General features: G+C 37.0%; 1 protein-coding gene across 2 annotated transcripts in view; it reads right to left on the bottom strand.

Annotated features, from left to right (window-relative positions):
• Window positions 1-19,968, bottom strand: part of DTD1 (D-aminoacyl-tRNA deacylase 1) — a 239,203-nt gene extending 219,235 nt beyond the window's left edge. For both annotated transcript variants that reach the window (XM_044663427.1, XR_006505441.1), the window contains exons 1-3: window positions 19,808-19,968; window positions 13,448-13,538; window positions 5,252-5,487 (exon numbers count right to left, since the gene is read on the bottom strand). In XM_044663427.1, coding sequence (XP_044519362.1) covers window positions 5,252-5,487; window positions 13,448-13,538; window positions 19,808-19,850 — 370 coding nt within the window. In that variant the 5' untranslated portion in view covers window positions 19,851-19,968. The remainder of the gene's footprint in view (window positions 1-5,251; window positions 5,488-13,447; window positions 13,539-19,807) is intronic.
• Window positions 19,969-24,496: the final 4,528 nt, after the last annotated feature.

The following is a 24,496-nucleotide window of genomic DNA, read 5'->3' as shown; positions in this document are numbered from 1 at the left end:
TACTCACCTTAGTGTACACACAGCCTTGGGGTCCCCTTTCAGTTCCTGCACTTTGGAATGTTCTATACAGCACACCCCAGATCGGACCCCAAACTCAGTATCTGCAGACCTTCCTCCTATACTCATTTAGTCTAAAAATGTGAGTCATTTTGATTTTTTTTTTCAGATTTCCTGATTAGGATTTATTCTTGTGGCTTTTCTAGATCTTTGTAGAGGAGATGTGGGGAGTGAGCTTAGCTATACTTCTTGCTATTCTAACCTCTCAATATTCTTTCAATCACCTTTTTTTTTTGGTGATAATAAAATCCAAGATTTTTTACACATCTTTTTATATTATTTCCACTATTTCAGATATCTTGAAATCTGATTGTTCAATGCTCAGTGTCACATCTAACCTAGCTTTATATATTTGGTCTAGTCTACCTGCTCTTCACATCTTGATTTCATTTAGTGCCATTTCAACTTCCTCATATAACACAAAGCAAGTTGTTTTAAAATTTGCTTAGAGGGGGCAGCTGGGTAGATCAGTGGATTGAGAATCAGGCCTAGAGACGGGAGGTCCTAGGTTCAAATCTGGCCTCAGACACTTCCCAGCTATGTGACCCAGGGCAAGTCATTTGACCCCCATTGCCTACCCTTACCACTCTTCTGCCTTGGAGCTAATATACAGTACTGACTCCAAGACGGAAGGTATGGGTTTTAAGAAAGAAAAGAAATTTGCTTAGAGTCTAAATGTGGCTCCATGCTATAATAGAAAATGATTTCTTTACCCGTACCTAAAATCTGCATTACCTACTTTCCCAATTTTCTATTGCTTTATGATCTAAATGCTGACCATATTCTAACTCAAGGAAAAAGGTTGTTTTTTTCCAGTATAAGAAATAAGAAGGTATTCAAGAAAAAGAACTTTGCTGGATACAAACTTGCAAAAAAAAAAAAGTTATTTTTCACTGTTACTCAAGGCTATTGTTTATCAATTATAGTTCTCACAGAAGAAATAAATATTATTATTAGGTCAGAGAGGCTAGGTTTAGTGTAGGAAATTACTTTGAAGACTTCCTGTGAGGGAACAACTTTAGATAAGGGGTTTGAGTTAGAGACATAAGCATTAGGGTTACCCAAACTCCTTCTAACCTTTCCCTTTTTAATTAAATCAATTTTTATTTACTGTCTTAGTGGTCTGTGTTTGTTAACTCAGGCCAGGCTCTTCCAGGAGTGGGTCTGTTAGCCCACAGTCAACCTACTGACACTGGTCCAATTCAATCCCATTCCCAAAAACCCTCTCCCTTTTTACACCCTGAATGTCTATCCTAATTCCCCTGCCCATGACTTCAATAATTCTCAGAACAACACCTAGAGTGAAGTAGCCTAGATTTTATTCCAGGCATCTGGAGGATGTATTTTCTTCCTACAGAGACTGAGAAACCACAATCCCTGTGTCTATCACCTTATGTTCTTCCACCAGCTCATGACTTTGCAAAGGAAGGATGAGCTGCTCCCAACTGTATGAAACTTGACCCACCTCTGTGCTATTATCAATACTACTACATTCTTTCCTCATTCCCAATCATCTTTGCCCCAGGTTCCTAGTTAACCAATTTTTCTCCTCCAGAAACAGGTACGGAGGTTCAGTAAATAGAAACATCCTTTATCACTGGTTTAGGTCAACTAGTGATGAAAATAACAATCTTGAGAGGCAGCTGGAGAGAATTGAAAGTAACTGTTTTTTAAAGAGACAAAAAAGAAAATAAATAAAAGCCTTTACCATGAGGAAATATTCTATCAATGTACTAGACAACAGACTTTTTTTCAAAAATATTTTGGAGAAGAATCCAATTATTAACTTTGTTTAGGACAGCTTGATAACCTTAATTGCTTCTAGTAACTCTTTTCAAAGTTCTTCTATTATAGCTACTTCTAAAAACAGTGAAGTTGACTGGGAGCTAAGATGGTGGTAGAGTAATGGGTGCTTTCTGAATCCAATCATTGCAGAACTTCTCAAAAAGACAGAAATCAAAATCGGACAAGTAAAGGGGCTCTCCCACTGGATACAGTCTTGGAGGTAGATAGTGTTTGGGGATTTCCATGCTATAAGAGGCTAAAATTACACTTATCAAAGTGCCAGCCCTCCCCCACACCACCTACTGAGCCAGATTCAGAGCACAGGCTGAGACATCTCTAAATTCTCCAGGGTTGGCACCAAAGACTTACCCCTGAAGGCAGTGCAAGGCCTTAGCAGCAAGACTTCGGACCCGAGGCTAAGAAGCATGGAGCCTGGGCAGCAGAGTGCTGAGAATGGGTGGAGACAGGGCTGGCCTCAGCAGAGGCAGCAGGACTAGAGGAATAGCCTCAGGGCAAAACACTTTAAAGCATGTGACACAAAGAACTGCCTACCCTCCTCACTAAGGTTTCTGACTGGAAAGGGAAGATACTAACAGGACAAAGTCCTGCAAGACAGAAGCTAAGAAAGCAATGTCCACCAACATGCAAGAACTCCAATCCACTAGTAGCAAAAGGAATAAGCAGCAGCAGAAAAAGATTTTAACCCTGGATAATATCTATGGAGAAAAAGGGCAAAATACAGAAGCAATAGCAGAGAGTGACAAACAAGCAAACACATCCAAAATTTCCAAAAAAACAAAAAAAAAAAAAACGGAAATTGGTCACAAGCTCTTGAGGAGTTCAAGAACCACGTAAGAAAGACCGAAGAAAAATGGGAAGAAAAGTAGGAAAAAGAAAAGAAAGTAATACAAAAACAAAATAGCCCACATAGAAATCAAATGAAGTAATAAGAAAATTGGAGACCAGAATTGACCTGCTGGAAGCCATGAAACACAAGATAGACCAAACCAAAAAGGAAAATCAAGAGATCATAGCTGAAAATCAATCTTTAAAGACTAGAATTGGCTAAGTAGAAGCTAATGAGAGAGCAAGAATAAAGCAAAACCAAAAGAATGAAAAAATAGAAGGAAGCATGAAATATCTCATTAAAACCAGTGAAGTTGTTTTTGTTGCTTATATCTCTTCAAAGATATTTATTGATTACATATTTATCTATTAGTATTAACAAGAAAATATGGAACCAGAATTTTAAAATATAATTTACCATGCCTCATTTTGTCAATAAACAGCTAAATTTAAGTGCTTACTCTGTTGCCAGGCACTGTGTTAAGTGCTGGGGATATAAAAGCAAAAAAACCAACCCAGATATACAGGCTTAAGAAGCTCACAATTTAATGGAGGCAATATTATGCAAATAATTACTATGAACAAACAAGATAGAGATAGAATACATGACAGTCATCTGAAAAGAGAAGGCATAGTGGCTAAGAAGACAAAGAAAGTCTTCCTGCAGAAGGTGGGTTTTGAACTGACTCTTAAAGGATGCCAGAAAAGCCAAGCAGCAGAAGTGAGGGAGTAGAGCATCCCAGACATGAGAGACAGCCAATGAAAAGATCTTGTGAAGATGGAATGGCTTATTTGAACAACTGCAATCAGACCAATATAGCTGGACCATTATGTGTATAGAGGGATGATGTAAAAAAAATGGAAAAGGTCAGATCATGAAGGCAAAATGATGAAGGGTCCCAATATAGCAACCAGATAAAGGCACTGGATATGAAGCCTGGAGAAGAGAAGACCTAGAGAGCAAAACTCTAGAGCTAACTTTTCCAAAGCATTTACTATGTGCCAGGTGCTTCACTATTATGATCCCAAATGAGAAAACTGAGTACCAATATAACTCAGTTGACTAGCCCATGGTTAAATAGGTAGTACAAGGTAGACGCAGGATTAGGCCCAAAACCAGTGTTTTTTTCTACTCTGTCCTGCTGCTTCCTACTTGTAGGGCAAGATTTCCCAGCACTACAGTAAAAATATTTATGTGTTTGAAAGCCGAGTATGTTATGATGGACACAGCAAGGTATGAACACATCTGGAAAAACTGAAGGGGAAAGTTCATAAATATCAGGAAAGAAATCTTTGGAAAAAAAAACTTTTCTTCATTTTACAGCCATAGAAGGTCACCATGTTAGTTGTTGTCATGCATTTGACAGACTAAATTTGGAAGGACAATGTCTTGTTCCACATGGCTCCAAAGGGCAGAATTAGGCGCAATGACTAGATATTTCAGAGAGGGATTACTTCAGCTTCATGTAAATAAATTTTCCTATCAGATATGGCCATGAGAAAGTAGAATGGGCTGTCAAGGGCAATTGTGAATTCCCTCCAAGAGACTTCTCGACTGGGAGGCAACTATGTATGTGTCAAATAAAATTGGTCTGCATGACTTCTGCAGCCCATTCCTACACAATTCTGGGATTTTTAAATTTTAAGAGCTCTTTTATATGCTCTTGTAGTTTTATTGCTGAGGTTATTTTTTGCTTAAATTCTTTAAGTATTATTTATCCATTTGGGGATATCTCAAGATATCTTTGGCTTTTTCTTCTTCTTTGCATATTTTATCTCTTTCCATTCCTCTTAAGTACTTTTTTGGCTATCTCTGTAGTTTTCTCAAATGACTCATTTTCTGTTTTGGTAAATTCATTTATTTGTTTTTTATTTTTATTTATTTTAATTTCTAAGAACTATCAAAAACATAACTAAGGGGGCAGCTAGATGGCTCAGTGGATTAAAAGCCAGGTCCAAAGATAGGAGGTCCTGGGTTCAAATCTAGCCTCAGATACATACTTCCTAGCTGTGTGACCCTGGGCAAGTCACTTAATCCCCATTGCCTAGCCCTTACCACTCTTCTACTTTAGAATCAAGACAGAAAGTAAGGGTTTAAAAAAATTAACCACAACATCTTAAAACTTGAGAGGATTATTTGAGAAAGAAAAGAAGGGCAGTCTTCTTTATATGACAGAAATGTTCTACTTCAGTAAGACAGTAATAGAAAGGGGTAATTCTACAACAAACAGATAAAGATACAAATTCTCCTATGACCCAATGACTTCCCCTAATATTTTAAATGACTAAAAGACTATATGAAAGAGCAAAGTTAGACAGATAGCAAACAATACAAATAAAAAGCTCAAACTGCAACATGAACAATAACAGTATCAGAGTTAAGAAATAATCAGAAAAAAAAAAAACTGAAATTGCCAGGAAGAAAAATGTATTATTTCTAAGATGTTGTTAGTTTTTTTGAAGTAATAAGCAAATCTAAATCATCTTCCACCAAAATTTCTATAATTCCCATAGTAACCTTTCATTCATTTTTTTCCCTTCTTATTCTATAGGTACAACATACCTTTAATGAGCTCTGGTTTATAAGCCTTTCTAAGTTGCTCAAGGAAATTCTTGTAGAAAGTTTCCGCTTGCTCGGTAGGCATGGCCATATGATAGTCTGGTTTGTTCCCTTTCAGAATACATTGAAGAGTAAACTGGCTAACACACAACACTTCATACTGTTTGTCCATCACGCTTTTTGACCAGTGTTTTCCACTCTCATCTTCAAATACTCTCAGGTTTAAAATCTTTCGAACCCTGTAAAGAAAAACATAATAGCAGTGAAAGCTAACTATAGAACTATAAGCAACTCCCCCTCTCAAAACACACCTGTATACTATTAGGTTTTCACAGCTGTAAAACAAGAGACCTGGATTAGATGATCTCTAAGTCCATTGTAGGACTAGCAATATGTTCCTATGAAATAAGGGAAATAATTTGTGAATTGGTATAGAATGCAAGTGAGAAAAATCAAATGTGTACATTCACCAACTGAGATCACTAAGGATATCATTACCTTCTTTGAGTGGAAGAAACTGCCACGAATATACAATCATATATTAAAGCAATAAATTTATTTTTTAAAATCAAAATAAAAGCTTCCCCAAAATTGTTATTAGCATTTATACCATAGCCAACAATAACTAAGCCTACCCTACCCTGATCCCTACCTAGTTTATTTAATTTATGTACAGCATCACTTTCTCACCTCCAATCTAGTTTGCTAATATCACTTAAGAAGCATCTAGTAAGCAAAAATCATTCGAACCTTATTCCTCCCAAAAAATGATTTCCAAAGAAGTGGGAAAAACAGGAGATTTGAAGCAGTATATGCCAAAAGGATGATGATCCATAAAAAAGGAGTCTTTGAGTGCCAAAAGTACAAAAGACATCTTACTTGCTTTACAAGTTTGCATTTAAACATTACTGTTAAGGAGTTCCTACCTCTCAGTGTTTCAAATTGCTTTGCATAAAAGGGAAACCCAGTCAATTTCTCTAGCCTATTTCTACAAACAACCTGTGTAAAATCATCAACAAGATTTTCTCTTACCTCTTCTTATTACTAGATCTCCTATTTGTGCTATCTCATCATCAGTCCCTGTATTGCCACACTTTCTTGTATAGGATTTATATAGTTTTTATACAATTAATCCTTAATTTTTTAAATCTAGCTCAAAGATTAAAAATAAATTGGCAATCCTAATTAACCTACACAAACTTACATTTTAAATAACACAAAACAATTCCAAAGGATCTGTGATTTCAAAGATATGAGTATTACTTCCAATGAAATAAGCAAGGATTTAGTAAGCACCTATCTTGGTCCAGGTATTAGTAATAAGAACACAAAAACTAAACAGTCCTTGATCTAAAAGAGCTCACATTCAACTAAGGGATACACTAATAAGTATACAGAGAATATATACAAAATAAATATAATACAACTCTGAAAGAGAACATCCTAGGAAATGGGGGCGGAGGGGAAATAAGGAAATGCTTCACATAGAAAAAGATGTGATGAGTTGAGACTTGGGAGGATCCAATAAGCAGAGATGAGGAAGTACATCCTAGTCACAGAGGAAAAGGGAAATGGAAGTTATATGTGAGGACAATCAAACAATGCAGATGTCAACTCACTAATGTCTACCTATTCTGGGTGATTCTCATCTGTATTCTTCCATAAATTCACATGTATACCACCTAAAATGCTAAGGGCATTCTTCACATTTTCTTTGCATTATGTGCATACCAATGGAGGGTAAGTACAAAATGCCCATTGGTTGCCCCTTGCCATATAAGACCATCAATTTTTTCCAAACATGTTTTTCAAGTGTCTGTCCTAGTCATAAGACACTCTATAGGTTATCCATCCAACTGTATGATGAAGTCTAAAGAGCTGGCATTTTTCATCCACTTGGTTTTTCCCGTGTAGATGACTGAGCCAAATTCTTATCAATGATTTTGGATTTCACATAGGTGATTCTGCTCTGATGACATCCTTTATATAATTTCAGTAAAATTCCTCATTTGTGGTATGTTGTAGCTTTTTTATATACTATTCCACTACTACTTAGGTGTTTTTCATTATTAATTTTCCTCAACTATAGTACTGCATCACTCAGAGCTATACAACTCCACTGGAAGAACATTTGTATTGATAGGATAGATGAGCTTTAGGAAATGCAGCTTCCTCCTTTCACTGGAGAAGGGCAGGCCATTGAGTGTAGAATATTGCATATGCTGTCAGATACAATTATTTCATTGATTAGTTTTGCCTAAATGTATTTCTATTACAAGTAGAGATTCACTGTAGGAAAGATAAATATATCCAAAAATTATTTTAATATAAAAACAAAAGATACGAATAAATAATAAAAAATTTTAAATATAGGTCTTTCAGGATGGCATTTAGGATAATTTTTTAAACTAAGGAATTTCTCAATAGCATTCTAACTTATTCTCCTCCTTAAATCGCAATGTGTCTTCAACAAACTTGCCATTTACAGTAGCTTCTCAGTTTTCCCTTTTTGTACCAAAGAGGTATATTAATAATGTTTCACCAGTTTTCCTTTCTCCCCAGGGACCCTAGGGTGGTGAGTGGTGATTATTAGGGAATGAATGAATACTCTGTGTCCAGCACTATACTTTGAGATCTCTGAATACTGTAATTGACTGAGGGGGACAAAGACAAAGAGAAAGATTATAAAACTGATCCACCTCCATGGCCAATTTGGCAGATTTATTGGACAATTTTACACAGAAATAGGGACTTGACTTTCATGGCCTTTTGCTGAGTTCCAAAAACATTTTTTCTAGAGCCTACATACCCATTCTTTTATACAAGAAATCATGAGCTTAGAGGTTATATGACAAAACAAAAAATAAAGGTAACAAAGTTTGTTTACAGCCTGAATTTTTTTCATTTAATTCTTAACTCTTCTGAGTCAGTCTCCATTATCTTAAGTGTACCAAAGGTACAACAAAGAGTTGAAAATTAACTCAGGACTTTTTGTTTAATACTTCAGATATTAGGATATCTTGGTAGAGTAGCCCCTAAAACATATATCCAGAACTATGTCATTAGAATCCAAATATGGTAGTTTCAATGTCACTGAAGATGAAAATAATTTCTTAAAAATCTTTAAAACAATTCAAAGGATACAGTGTCAGGCCTGGAATCAGGAGGTCTTGGGGTCAAATCTTACCTCAGGTATTTCCTTGTTGTATGACCCTGGGCAAACCACTTAACCCTAATTACCTAACCCTTACCATTCTTCTGCCTCTGGACCAATATTCAGTTTTGTTTCAGACAGAAGGTAAGAATTTTTTTTTAAAAAGCAAGTGGTTCCACACCTTGGATTCAGCTGATTATAAAAGATGACTAAAAAGGATAATGACAGTATCTAAAAGGGCTATAGGAGAATGAGCATTCTAATCTACCCTTGGAAAAGCTCCCACCATTCTGGAAAGTAATTTGGAACTATACTTTAAAAAACACTAAACTGGGATTCAGTGATACCATAAGCATATATCCCAAAGAGATCAAAGAAAGAGGCAAGGGACTTTTATGTACAAAAATATTTCTAGCATTCCTTTTCGTGGTAACAAAGAAGTGAAACAAAGACAGTGTTCATCAACTGACTAAACAAATTATGGAATACAGATTGAGAGAATAGCATGATGAAAGAGGTAAAAAATGAAAGGGATGGATTCAGAAAAACTTGGGGAAAACTTCTAAGAATTTATTCAGAATGAAATAAGCAGAAGGAAGACAACAATTTATATGATGACCACAACAAGGCAAAGGAAAATAACTATGAAAAACTTTATGATCAAAGTGACAAACAAACACAACCCCAAAAGACTGATGATGACTCATGCTTCTCACCTCTTGACAAAATGGAGATGAACTAGGGGAGAATGAGACATATACTTCCACACAGAGCCAGTGGATGGATTTTTTTTTTTTGCTTGACTATATTTATTTGTTGCAAGGAAGAACTTAGGAAAGAGAGTTACAAGGGGCATGCCAGTAATAAAACTAAAAATAGAAAAAAAAAGCATCAATGAAATTTTTTTAAATGCACAGAAGAAAGCAGGAATTAGTTCAGGAGGAGAAAAAGACAAGCAAGGCAGTGCTGGAATCGCTGAGCTAAATTTAATATGTACTTGGGGGGGAAAAAGCAAGTTGTATATAACCGAGATTCCCAGTGTCATATACCATCCACTTTTTCTGTTCTTCTCATAAGAAAATGTTCATCTTTGTTAATATCTATCAAGTTTATAAAAGTAAAAAAAATTCAATTTTTAATATTTGTTGTCATCCTAGTTTCACTCTTAAGTGTCCTTGGGATGCTAAGATGGGTCCCCTAACTTAATTTCTTTAAACTAGTCTAAACTAGGTTTCAAGTCAAAATAATATTTTGAATACAAGTCCTACAGAAAGTTCCTCAAAAATGGCAGCAATAAGAATAAATAATCTCAATCTTCTTTTCACATTCCTTAAACACTTCATAAAAACATCTTCACTTATTTCACCAACCTAGGTAAATTAATAAAGGGAATGACAAAGGGCATATTTACATTTTTTAAGTTCCTTTTTAAAAAGACAACTCAAGTTTCTGAAACTAGTGGAGAGGCCAGTCACACAGTAAAACCAAGGGACAGGGGGCAGCTGGGTAGCTCAGTGGATTGAGAGTCAGGCCTAGAGATGGGAGGTCCTAGGTTCAAATCCAGCCTCAGACACTTCCCAGCTGTGTGACCCTGGGCAAGTCACTTGACCCCCAATGCCCACCCTTACCACTCTTCCACCTATGAGTCAATACACAGAAGTTAAGGGTTTAAAAAAAAAAACCTAAGAGATAACAAATGAACAGCAAAACTTACACTGGTACCTACTAACTGAAAAAGAGGTTAGAAAATGAGCCACCAACACATTAGAGATACTATGTAAAAAGATGTATAAAACAATATGGAAAAGAATCACACAGGATAAGAAGGTATGGATAAGCTGCCATCTTCACTGGTAAACAAAATATTCATATAAATGAGATCATATAGCCAGAGAAAGACAAAAACAATTCCTTGGTATATTGTTAGGACTATCTTACCTTCACCCATTAGACTGAATCCAATCTGTCTATAATTTGGAAGATAAATATTAGTGAGTTACCTTAAACTCAAAGAATTGAAGAGACCCAATTATGGAAATATAGGTAATCAGTGCAAAAGGGGAACGGATTCAGTTCATTCTTTTACTATACCACATTGCTTCTAGAACACTGTTATTATCACCAAATAATTTTCTCCTTAACTACATATGAATTAGATTTAAATGGAACCTAGTCCCAAACTACAGAGAAAAAGAAAAATAAGGGAGCAGCTGGGTGGCTTAGTGCCTTGAGAGTCAGGCCCAGAGATGGGAGGTCCTGGGTTCAAATCTGACCTCAAACACAGTGTGACCCTGGGCAAGTCACTTAACCCCCATTGCCTAGTCCTTACTGCTCTTCTGCCTTAGAATCAATAAGGAAGGTAAGGGTTTTAAAAAAAAATGTGGAGAGATTACCTCAAAATATGGCTTTACTCTCTCCTCATTCATATATATTTCCTAATGGCTTTTCATTTTCACTCTAGACAGATTTTGGATTTTGCCACCAAAGCTACAATCATTGACTCAAATTTATGACCATCAGGAAAAACAAGAATATGATCATCAGTGGATATTACTTTAATTAGTTTCAAAGTGTTGGCCTATGTTTTGATTCCCAATTACATTTTCTACTAGGTGCAATGCACAGATTCAAATATATTGTGCCTCCAGGTACCATAGGATAAATTGAATATTTAAACTGACACTTCTGATATCAATCATCAAGGTGGAATTCTATTTAAAACTGAATTCAGAAAGCAGTTAGGGGGCTTTGTGGATTGAGAACCATGTCTAGAGATAGATAGGAGGTCCTGGGTTCAAATCTTGCCTTAGCTATTTCCTAGCTATGTGACTCTGGGCAAGTCACTTAATCTCCATTGCCAAGCTCTTATTCCTCTTCTGCCAATATTGATTATAAAACAGAAGGTAAGGGTTTAGAAAATAAATACTGCCATACCAAGAAGCATTTAGAAAAGCTTTTCCAACAGAACAACTAGAATTAGAACCTTCTTCTCAACTTAATAATAAACTAGCTTGATAACACCTGATCCTTTGATTTGGGGGATATATTGCTACTAGTTATTTGATTTCACAAAAAGAAACTTTCCCATAAATAACCAAGTTCAAAGAAATACTGAAATGACATAATTATTTTTAAACGCAACTGAATTTTAATCTAATGTTTTGAGTAATTTTAATCACATTGCACAACCACCCTAGAAACACTGAAAATAGTGCAGTGTGTTGGTCAAACAAATATTGAGAACCATAGCACTCGTTTCTTATTGTATCTGCTCACCATATTTAAGTATTTATACTTGAAAGTGGAATGTCTGACATTCTTACTAACAAGTCCAAGTCCAAGAGGAATTTCTCTCACATTATGGTATTCTTTTTTTCCTTTTTTTTAAAATGTTGATATTGATTAATTGGTCCTTTAAACATGAGGAAAGAGGGGTGAGAAGAAATAAAAGACAGAAACAGAATGGCTGAGTTCATACAAGCAGCCTTTGACACCAAAGGAATATTACCAATCAAGAGACATTTATATTTGTAAAAGATGCCTACTCCCTTTGTCTACCTCAGTATAAAATCTATTCTACAAAATAATTCCTCCACTCCCCTACATGAATAGGGAATATTTTCTGGATTATTTTGTTTATAGAACTAGATTAAGGGTAGGGTCCAACACAATCGAACGTAATGGACTTCTTTACTAGCAGCAATGCAATGACCCAGGACAATCCTGAAGAATTTATAAGAATGAATGCTATCCTCATTCAGAGAAAAAACTGTGGGAGTAGAAACACAGAAGAAAAACATAAGATTGATCACATGGTTCAATGGGGATATGATCAGGGATGCTGACTTTAAATGATCACAATTGCAAATAGTAATAATATGGAAATAGGCTGTGAACACTGATACATGTAAAACCCAATGGAATTGCTCGTTGGCTCCGAGAGGGGGGGAAGGGGAGAGAAAGAACATGAATCATGTAACCATGGAAAAATATTATTATATTTTTATATGTATTTAATTTTATTTCTTTATATTTATGATTTAATTTAACTTATATTTATTTGAAAATATGAATTAATTAATTGAGTGAATAAAAAAGAGTAGGGCCCAAGGGTGCAAAGTGAGAAAGAGAGTATATACCTTCTTATACCCTTTTTTTGTAATCAAGTAATCCACTCTATGCTATTAATAAATTCTATAGTTAGATCAAAGGTATCATGAAACCATTCCTTGAAATTCTGGCCTAAACTAATACTGACATACACTCTCTTTTTATATAAGTCAAATGAAACCCTATAATGTGCCATGGTAGAAAGGATTCAATGTCATTTTTATCCCCTGAAAAGTCATAATTCAAATTAACTTAAAACAGGCTAGAAATAGAATTTCAATATATCAATTAATCAACATATACATATCAAGTGCCTACCATGTACCAAGTACTTCAGAAGATACAATGTCTATCACACAGTCCCTTATCCTTGAATAGCTTAAGAACTAAATACTCTTGAAATAATTTTTAAAATTAAATTTTTTTAAACTAAAATTTAGCAATCATCTTGGAAAAATTTAAGTCAATTTTCAAGGATAAAAACACAAATGCATCAAAAATATCTCAAAAAAAACACCTACCTCCTAAAGTATAAAAGGCATAACTTAATTTTAAAATTAAATTTAAATATTTTTATTATTTTCAGAAAATTGTACAAAAGCCTTAGATAAGAGAAGAAATTCCCAACTTAAACTAATAGATGTAGTCTAAATAGAGAAAGGGTTAGCTTTGGATAAGAGAATATTACAAAATTCCCTGGAAAGGGTGAAGTCAAAGAGGACAGAGCTGTGAGCAGGGACGCTACCCTTTGCTACTGACTTACTGTGTAAATTACTGTGTAATCCAAATTATATCAGTTTCCTCATCTGTAAAATGGGTTAGTTATATAATACAGAGACAATAATTGATTGAGACTCAAAGCTATAGAAGCTCTGTGTATAGTTATAATGAATATCTTTCAGACAGCACTAATTTAAATTGAGTCCATATCTTACATGTGTTCCAGTTCTTTCTGTGTATCTTCCATAGAAATACCCAGCAACACACAAATGCCCCGTCCAATGGAACTAATCTGCTCCTCTCCAACTAAGGGGGAAAAAAGCAAAAAGCAAAAGATAAATCACAGTGAAATTAGGAAACAACTATTAAATTTTACGACTGCAAAGAACAATTATAATAATTTAAAACAGTTTAAATAGTTTAAAAAGACTTTCTATTTCCCATATTCCTAGACCACTATGGGTATTATAAGGATATTAAAAAATAAGTATTGTTTTATTCATTTAAAGATAAGAAGTAGAGAAGCTGGCTTGAGGAAGAATTGGAGTGTCAAATAGAGCTGAGAGAGAGTGTTAATTTCAACTGGTGGCAGTTATAACCATTATTTCTATGACAGTTTCACTGGCTGGGTGTGGCATTCCAGGAGGCGGCTTCTGGCAGTCAACAGAGCCACCTGCAGCTTCTTTCTCTCTCAAAGCTGGAGAAGGTAACATCTTTGCCTCTCTGCCTCTCTCTCTCTCTCTCTCTCTCTCTCTTGCTCTCTCGCTCTCTCTGTCTCTCCCTCTATCTGAGTGAAAGACTTGAAGGAGTGGAATGTTTTCTTTTCCAACTTGGGAAACACTATTTATTTATCTGTTACTGTCTATAGATTGCCTAGCCCAGTGATTCCCAAAGTGGGCGTCACCGCCCCCTGGTGGGTGCTGCAGTGATCCAGGGGCGCAGTGATGGCCACAGGTGCATTTATCTTTCCTATTAATTAAATTAATAAAATTTTTAAAAATTAATTTCCAGGGGTGCCAAGTAATATTTTTTCTGGAAAGGGGGCGGTAGGCCAAAAAAGTTTGGGAACCACTGGGTTAAACTATGAAAAGACCAAACAAAACCTGGTCTTTGGTTTGGACTCTAAGTCTGTTAAGGCTCAGAGTCCTAACTTGATCCTTGTGGAGATTCAACCAGCTAGCCTTGGTTATCTTTGTAACTTAAAGGCAAAGTTAAGAGTTATGGGGGGGGGGGGAGCAGCTGAGTAGCTCAGTGGATTGAGAGTCAGGCCTAGAGACGGGAAGTCCTAGGTTCAAATCTGGCCTCAGACACTTCCCAGCTGTGTGACCCTGGGCAAGTCACTTGACCCCCACTGCCCACCCTTACCACTCTTCCACCTATGAACCAATACACAGAAGTTAAGGGTTTAAAAAAAAAAAAAGAGTTATAGTGGTTAAGTTTATTTAGAATAGTATAAATTTAGTTAGATCAGGGAGGATTAGCATAGTCTGTGAACCACAGGAGAAGTGGTTCCTTGCGGGACCTGGGAATTTATTTGGGAGGAGTTAGAATTGGAAATCTTTTTTCTCTTATATATATTTACATAAATTGTTCATTTTTCATAAGCAAAAAAAAATACAAAATAGTAAGTTAAAGAAAAATCAATTGAAATTTACTTTTCATTCCTACTTCGTATTTGGAGAAACTGCTATATTGTATGGGCAGAATGCTAAATTAAAAATCAGGGCATAAGATAAATCAACTAAAAAAGTTTCTGAAGTTTGTGTTTTTCTACTCCAAAACTGATAAGAGCTATAACTTAAGGGTATCATTGGATTTAAATAAAAGCAAGTTATAACTTTGTTCTCTTCAGAAAAAAGATAGCATATACCAGAAGTTCTGATAGCACAGCCTAAATGAAACTCTCATACAGGACAAACAACTCCAATTCCTTAGGATAGAGAGCTTCGAGTTTCTTCATCAACCTACTTTCACTCCTCCAAATAGGCTCCACTTTGTTAATGTCCCTTTTAAAATGTGGCTTCCACTATATCCCAAGAGGATAAATAACAATAATGAAGAAAAATGCATGTTTATAATTACACATATTACATATATATGAGAATTTTTCCAAATGTACACACTCACATATATGGGGAAAAGGAAAGGGGGGGAAAGAAATAGTACCTACTACATTCCAGGCACTATGCTAAGAACAAATGTTTTTCCAACAACAACTCTGAGGTTTTTAGCTCCATTTTACAAGAGCGGAAACTGAGGCAAACAAGAAGTTATATGACTTGCCCAGGATCACTTACCTAATGTCTGAGCCTGAATTTTAACTCAGGACTTCTTGATTCCAGGAACCAGTGTTCTAAACACAGGGTTGCATAGCTGCCTCTGTGAGTATGTATGCATATGTGTTTCTATGTACATCTAGTTACATGAATATATGTATACACATAAAAATGCATCTGTATTTATACATATGTATATATACATATATCTATATAAATAGATTTCTTAAAAGTCATAACAGTATCACTTGGAAAACAATAGATATGGAAACAACATGGGTATTAATCAAGTAAGAAATGGCTGAACTAAGCTTTTTATTTTAATAAAATCAAACATTATTGAACTGTAAGAAATGAAAATATAAGAACTCAGAATATAAGAATATAAGAACATATAATTTAACTCAATATAACAATTATATTTATAATTATATATTATATATTAATTGTGTGCAATATATAATATATATAACTCAATATAACAAAATAACAATAAATATATAACAACAAATTTAACTCAATATAAGAACATATAATTTAAAAAGCTAAAGCAAGAGTACAAATGATTGTATTAATGTATATTAATGTATGTATAATGTCAGAAAAACCCTAGTTTAAATGAACTAAAACTAGTTAGAAAAAGTATCTCAATATAACAATTAATCAACACTATGCAGTGAGTGCCTAGTATGAACAAAGTACTGTAGATCATATAACATCTATGACAGTCACTATCTTCAAAGAGTTTTAAAGCAAAATATCCTTGAAACAATCTTTAAAAGAATATTTTTTAAATTAAAACTTAGAAATCTTCTTGGAAAAATTCAAGTCTATCCTTGGGAAGAATAAATGTACAGGATCACAAAAAATATCTCACAAAACCACCTAATTCCTAAAAGTGTTTGAGTAACTGTGTGGAGAGAGAAAAATTAATTTATTCTTCTCAGGGTGGGATTCCATTATATTATTGTCAGACATGGCCAAAACCTGTTGATCTGTTCCATGTAATCTTACTTCTATGTGTGTCTAAACCAAACTTTGTAACACTAGGGGTTCTCAGTAGAGGAGTATGATAGCATTAATTTTACCAGGGTTCCCCCACAATGTGGTTAATTCCTACTCCTCTTCCTTCTCTCCAGGCCACATGGATTCATTTTGCTTAAACAAAGACAAAGTAGTTACAAGTGCCTCATTTCATCCCTATGTCAAACCTGAACTGAGAGAGTGTTAAAATACACTCCACCATGGAATAAGAGTCACTGGGAAGCAGCATCATTTTTTTTTAAGTGAACCAATAAAACATATTTTTAAGGAACAAAATGTGAGGATCGCTTCCAGTACATTAAACATATTAGATGGCAGTTATGTAGTATAAATTTGAAAAAGAATTTCACAAAATGAGAATGCAAGGAAAGGTTGTAATTAGTATTAGAGAAAGGTACCCAACTATGAAATGATAGATGATCTACCAAGGTATCAGCCTCAAGGCTGGGTTATGCAAGTTAGACACACAACAAATACATTTTTAGTGTTTCTTTTTTTTATGAATGAAACATTCCTAATACCAAAAAATTATCCTCTCTAATAAGTGAAATTACATTTTTAGTTAAAATTTCAAAACTGCCAGTGAATAGTCACGCTCAAGGGCACAATTTCAAAACCTCACCTAGGGTTTAACAAATACTTTGTGAGGTCTGTGAACAGTACAAATTGGGAAATGGCTCAAAAGCCATTGCTTTTTGATCTGAGCTATTCAAATGGATAGAAGAAATCAATTCTGATAGTTCATATTGGATTGAAACCATTTGTTCTTATTCACTTTGGAATGTTTTATTTAGTTTATAAGTCTTAAAGGCAAATTCATTCTAGGGTTGCTTTCAAAACTAATGGTATTTTTAAATGATATATGAAAACAACGATGGCTGTCCCTCTTCTTTTATCACTATACTCTATCACTTGTTGACTTTATCAGCTCTCATAGGATCAATTACTATCTATCACTATGCTGATGATTCTCAAATGTTTATATCCATAGTCACAATGTCTTTCGAGAGCTCCAGTTCCAAATAACAAAGATATTTTTCCCCATAATGGAGAGAGATTTTTGAAATAATTATTCTACACAAAATTCAAACTTTTAAATGGGGTGGAGGAGGGAAAGGATAAAAAGGAAAGGACTTTACTCATTTTTTGGAAAGTAAGTTCTAAGGAAACAGGGTGAAGAGGAAGCACTAGGGTCAATTCCACTTCATCTTGCTGCAGCTGTGTGTATGCTCAGGATATGATAGACTTGTCTTTCTCTAGTCCAAATTTCTAAATCTCACTTCAGTCTTCTTTAATTTTTCCAGTCAATTCTAGATTTACATCTTCACAAGTCTTTGTGGGGGTGGCCACAGTCCCACTGGCATTTCAACGTGTCTTAAAAAGAACTGATCTCTCCTCCTCTCCCCCAAAAAACACCCCTATTACTGGGGAGGGCACTACCATGCTTCCAGTCACCCAAGTTTACAACTTCAGTATCCTTCTCAATTCCTTCCTCAACTCACATATCCAGTCAACTGTCAAATCTTGTTTTGACCTCCATATTTCTCTACTCTACACTCATATAGCCACCATCCTAGTTCAGACTTTCATCACCTCTCACCTGGATATTTTGTGTCTCCCTATCTCATCTTTCCCCATTCTTAATGAATCCATTCACACAACAAAGTTGATTTTCCTAAAAAAAGCTGTGATCACATTCTCCCCTCCTCCTTCTCCATAAACTTCAGTAGTTTCCTATTACCTCTAGATCAGTGATTCCCAAAGTGGGTGCTGCAGCGATCCAGGGGAGTGGTGAGGGCCACAGGTGCATTATCTTTCCTATTAATTGTTATTAAAATTTTTTTAAATTAATTTCCAGAGGGCTAAGTAATATTTTTTCTGCTCTAGATCAAATATAAAATCCTCTTGTTTGGTATTTAAATATTTTCTCAATCTAACCCCTTCACACTTTCCCAGTGTTCTTACACATGACTCTTCTCCACATATTATATTTCAGTCATAGTGGCCTAGTTATTATTCTACATACGAGGGATGGCATTTGTGCCCTGGCTGACCCTAATACCTGGAACACACACTCACTTCACTTCTCTCTGTGGGAAACCCTGATTTCCTTCAAGACTCAATTCAAGCATCACCTTCTAAACGGATGCAGTCATCCCTCCTTCCCAACACTACCACTTATTAATTGGGTAAGTATGTTGTCTCTTCCCCCTATATTCTCTCCCTCTCCTTTTAATGTAAACTGCTTCAGAACTGAAACTTTTTACACTTTTGTTCTTCTAATCCCTTAACTGATTCCTAACTCTCATTTTCTGTGATCTTCACTTTAGTAATTTTTCAAATAGGCAATATTAGGAAAAGAGCTGGGCATACTCTTGCCATAAAGAAAAGGAGGCAGTGGGTACTGAAGGAAAGGCTGAATGACCACTCCAGGGAGGATGTAAAAGGATCTGGAGGAGGTGGTTATCTATTAGGCTAGATGCTATAATTCTGTGGGGAAAAAATGTCCCAGATTGTCATGGAGAGAGAAGCTAACCTTGTGAATAGAAGACAACCAGAATTTAAGAGCCAACTACTACAAGCCAGGCAGGCCTTGGGGGAAAATCCCCCGAGATAAAAAGAAAAGTGGAAATGCACTCCCTATCCTCAAGGAGCTCACAATCTAATGGGGGATAGGAGACAAGCAAACAATTTCTTATGAGAGAATGTCTCTAGTTCAGGGTAGTCTCTAGATGAGCTGGTCTCTCTAGGTGGGAATGGTTTCTCTCTAGATGGAGGGGGTCTCTCTAAGTGAGGGTGGTCTCAGCGGAGGGATCCTTGCGTGAGGGTGGTCTCTCTACGAGGAGGTGGTCTTTCTCTAGGTGAAGGTAGTTTCTCTCTAAGTGGAAGGATTCCTATGGGTAAGTGGTCTCGAAAGCCAGAGGCCAGGATGAGGGTAGGACAGGAGCCGAGATAAGAAGGAAGCCGAGACCAGCGTCGGGTCCGCCCATAGGGTCAAGCCGAGTCACGCCGGACTCCACGCCAGAGGGCCAATGCTGGTCAGTGAGTCAGCCACCAGCCTTGGCCGCCGCCGGCCAGGGGTAAGCAAGGTTGGCCAGGGCGAGGCGACAGTGTCACTGGGGCGTGCAAAGCTCCCTCTTTGAACAAGGGGACCGTTGGGGGAGGGGCACAGGGGCGCTGGGGGCCCCAACGCGCCCCACCTTGATGGGGCCCGGAGTCCGGGAGGGCACGGGCCCGAGGCGGCCCCGCACTGACCTGTGACGCTGGCCCGCGTGACGCGCTGTATGATGGCCTTCATGGCGGCTCTGTCCCACCGGGGGAGAGGCCGGAGTAGCAGTAGCGAAGGCCTGGGGCGCTTCTTGCTCCCCACTCGACCGCTGCGCCTCTTTCCTCCTCCTCCACCCTCGCGAGTCCTCCCAAACCTCCCACGCTGCGCCGGCGTCTCGGCGGCCCCTGCCGCCCCCTAGGGGCCGCCCGCGGCAGCGGCAGCAGCCCGTGCCCGTCCCCAGGTGCAGGGCTCACCTGCCCCCAGAGGTCACCTAGGCTGGGTCCCTTCACGTGACAGGCGAGACACGGGAAGCCTCACCAAGGTCACATGGGAGATCAGCGAGAAAAGGACTGGCATAAACCTCCTGGGTCCTATAGGTTCACTCATCAGACTCAAGATTTTAGAGAGCTGTGATTTCATCTGTGAGGATGGGATGGCCTACTTACAGCTTCAGTGGAGAAGATTAAGAAAGAAGGCAACAAAAATCTTCACTTCTGAATCTAAAAGAGAGATCATAATTCTAAATTTATTTGTGGATATGATATTCTGTGAATGATCCTTTAAATAAAAGAATTTAGGCCCCCCTTCCATTGAAAACAGATAACCCTTCTGCACCCTTAGTAAATGGCCTTCAGGAACCCTGACAAAAACCAACACAGAAACAGGAACCTGCTAGCACTTTCAACAAGTAGTTAACACTTGGGTGTCTCAGACTCAAAGGAGGCATTATATCCATCTCCTACCTTTGGAAGGCTGTCATGTGGAGGACGGGTTTAATTTGTTTTCTTTAGCAGGTGCCAGAACCAGAAAATGGGGGTAGAAGTTGGAAATAGTGGGATTTGGGTGTGATATTATTAGGAAAAACTTGTAGCAATTAAAGATGTGAAGAAGTAGGAGTTTTCTCAAAAGGAAGTAGATGTTGCCTCCCCTGAGGTATTCAAGCAGAGGTGTTAGTGTGATCCATTATCAGATCTTTCCTGAGTGGGTTGGATAAGATGGTCCCTGAGGCCCCTTCCAGTTCTCAAATTCCATAATGTGCTTCACAAAATTTAGCTAAGTTAGTTTTTGAGACCAGCCAGAGCTTTTGTTCTACCAACAAAGGCTTTAAGAACCTAGGGGTATCTCTATAACAATGAGGTAATCAGAGAGCCTTCTTGACTTTTTAAGAAGAACTTTAAGGGGCAGAGCCAAGAGGGCAGAGAAGGTACATAGACCCGTCTGATCTCTACCAAATTACCCTCCAAACAACTTTGATACAAGGCCTCAAAAAAAATTCTGCAGTGACAGAACCCATAAAAGTATAGGATGAAACAATTTTTCATGCCAAGACAACTTAGAAGGTTGGCAGGAGGGTTCTGATGCACCAGATTGGGAATGGAGCACAAAGCAGCCTGCCAAGACAGACTCTACCTCAGAAAACCAGTGCAGGGCTTGGGGGTGGTTGAATCAGCCACCAAGGCTTCCAGAGTTCCCAGCCAAAAACAGTAATGCGTTTAGACAACTGGTCAGAAAGAGATTACAAGGGGTCCTTTTAGTAGCTCTGAGTGCAAGACCCTGTTGCATACTCAAATCCAACTCAGTTCTGGAGCAATGAGGAGCACTAACACACATCAATGCATTTGTGGCCACAAAGGAACAGGAGATCTTCGACACAATTGGAAAAGAATACTTATGGTTACTTATAGACCAGAGCATAGACTGGGAGAGTGTTAGACACCCCTCTCCATAAATTATACCACCTTGGAAAAATTGAAACTTATAAATACCCAGAGCTAGCTTGGGAGGCAGCTGCACAAAGAACATGAAACTTGAAACATTGCCCCCTTCACCACAGGAACAGAGCCTACCTGTAACAGTTTTTTTCTTTTAATTAAAAGACAAGAAAAAAGCTAGAAAATGAGCAAACAATAAAGGAAACTATATAGAAAGTTATACAGGGAGGAAGAGCACTAGATGGCTCAATAGATTTGAGAGCTAGGACTTGAGTCAGGAGGGAGCTCCTGGGTTCAAATATGACTTCAGATACTTCCTAGCTTATGACCCTCAGCAAGTTACTTGACTCCCATTGCCTAGCCCTTACCACTCTTCTACCTTGGAATAGTATTGATTCTAATATAGAAGGTAAAGGTTTGAGAGAAAGAGAAAGTTATTCTGATGAAAGATAAAACAAATACAAATTCAGAACAAGACAACAAAGTCAATAATGCTGCATCCATAGCCTCCAAGAAAAATATAAATTGGTCTTAAAACCAAAAAGAATTACTAGAGGAAGTAAAAAAAGGATTTTAAAAATCAGATATGAGATGTAGAAGAAAACTTGGGAAAAGAAATGAGTGATGCAGAAAAACCACTAAAAAAAGTCAATTGCTTGGTAAAGGAGTTACACACACACACACACACACACACACACACACACACACACACACACACACAAAGAAAATGATACCTTAAAAAACAGAATGGGCCAATGCTAAAAGAGACTCAAGAATCTACTGAAGAGAACTTCTTTAAAAAGCGGAATTGACCAAATGGAAAAAAAGTATGCAAAAATTCACTGAAGAGAAGAACTTTTTAAAATGCAGAATTGATCACTTGGAAAAAGATGTACAAAAATTCACTGAGTAAAAGAATTTTTTAAAAAATAGAATTCATGGAATAGAAAAAGATATAAAAGCTCACTGAAGAAAACAATTTCTTAAAAATTCAGGTGAGCAAATGGAAGCAAAGGAAGCCATGAGACATCAAGAAACAAAGCAAAAATAATGAATAAATAGAAGAAAATGTGAACTATCTCATTGTAAAACAACCTACCTAGAAAACAGATGTAGGAGAGATAATTGAAGAATTATTAGACTACCTAAAAGTCATGATAAAAAATAAAAGTAGGTCAGCTAAATGGCTCAGTAAATAGAGAGCCAGGCCTACAGACAGAAGGTCCTGGGTTCAAATATGGCCTCAGACACTTCCTGGCTATGTGACCCTGGACAAGTTATTTACTCCCAATTGCCTAGCCCTTTCTGTTCTTCTGCCTTGGAATCAATACTGCCATGTCTTGGGCTGCTAAGTCCACTGTTAGGCCTTTATGCTTCATCTTATGCTTATAAAAGGAAAAAGAAAAGGCAATCAAGAATTTGAGATTCAAGTTCTCAATTTGCCCAAGTTCAACTTAGGCAAGTATATAAAGCTTGTCTTGTGCTTCAAATTGCCATCAAATTCTGGGAGTAGGGGGTAAGGAGAGGTGTTGTTACATTCTGGAGAAAGACTTAAGTAGAAAAGTTAGAGAGACAGATAGAGAGAGAAATGGTGTCAGACCAATAGTCCATGGAGTGGAGTAGTTCCTACGACAAAAGTCCCCCAGTCTGTCTGCCATTTTTCCCGAGTTCCTCCAAACAGAGGACTATAATGTGTTTTCAAGAGGTTGATTGTGCAAATTCATACAATTGATCAGGGACTCTAACGATGCTGCTTTTGTGACCTTTGGCAAGTCAGTTAACCTCAGGGCTTTAGTTTTGCCAACTGTAAAATGGGAGGGTTAGACTAGATAACTTCAAAGATCCTCTCCAGTCCTAAATCTATGATCTATCTTTTTTTCAGGTATGGATGGGTCTAGATGACCTTGAGGTTGCTTCCAACTCTGAAATTCTGTCATGCTGTCAATCATAAAGACAAACAACTAAGTTAACCAATTCTATTCAAAGAAGCATAGTTTAGTGGTAGATTAAGCAGGTTAAGTGAAATAAAGTTATTTAAAAGATGGGGACATAGTATTTTCATTCAAGAGATCATCTAATCTGAGTTCGTAAATCAATAAGGAAAGGAATAAAAACAGTAGTAATCAAAGACCTCTACATCCAGCTTCTTTCTGAGGGCTCCTGAAGAAGTTCAGGATGTCATTCTCAGTACAAGAGGAGCTACTGATTAGTCTGGGTAAGCTCATTGGAAACAGGCTAAAAGTGACAACTAAAAGTAAATTAGTGCTCTGAGGGATTTATGGTAAAGATGCTACCCACATTCAGAGGAAGGACTGCAGGAGAGGAAACATATAAGATAAACAATTGCTTGAATGCATGGGCTGAGGCGGACATGAATGGGAAATAGACCCTGAACAAGGACACATGTTACAACCAGTAGAAATGTGCATTGGCCATAGGTGGGGGGAGAGCGGGGGGAGAAGGGGAAAGTAGGGGCATAAAGTATGTAAACAGGTTAAAAACAAATATTAATAAATGTCTAATAATAAAAAAAAAAGAAAATGGAGACTGATTCTCCCTCCCTGAATAATAAAACAAAGAATGTATGCTTCAAAAAAAAAAAAAAGTAAATTAGTGGCAAAGGGACCTCATGATAGTTTTATTTCAGTCCTTTTTGTCTCTTCCACCTTGGAAATCCTTAGCATGTCTTTACCAGAAATTGGAAAAGGTCACCAGAATTTGGAGAGGAAGAATTAGAAAAAAAGGCAAGGAAAAAATAATAACAAAAAAGAAACAAAACAGGCAAAATTAAATACAATAATTTGTTTTAAATTACTAGTGTAATATTAAATATCCCATGTACCCAAATGGTTAGTCCTATGAAACTCCAGGACTCAGCCTAGTTTGTTATAGGTGATATGGTGATACTGGATATGGCCTGATGGAGAGATGGCCCAAGGTCCTCTGATGGTACAAGGACCTGAG

The sequence above is a fragment of the Gracilinanus agilis genome, chromosome 2 (genome assembly GCF_016433145.1).
Source record: "Gracilinanus agilis isolate LMUSP501 chromosome 2, AgileGrace, whole genome shotgun sequence".
NCBI classification, from domain to species: Eukaryota; Metazoa; Chordata; class Mammalia; order Didelphimorphia; family Didelphidae; genus Gracilinanus; species Gracilinanus agilis.
This window is presented reverse-complemented; position numbering and strand designations above follow the sequence as displayed.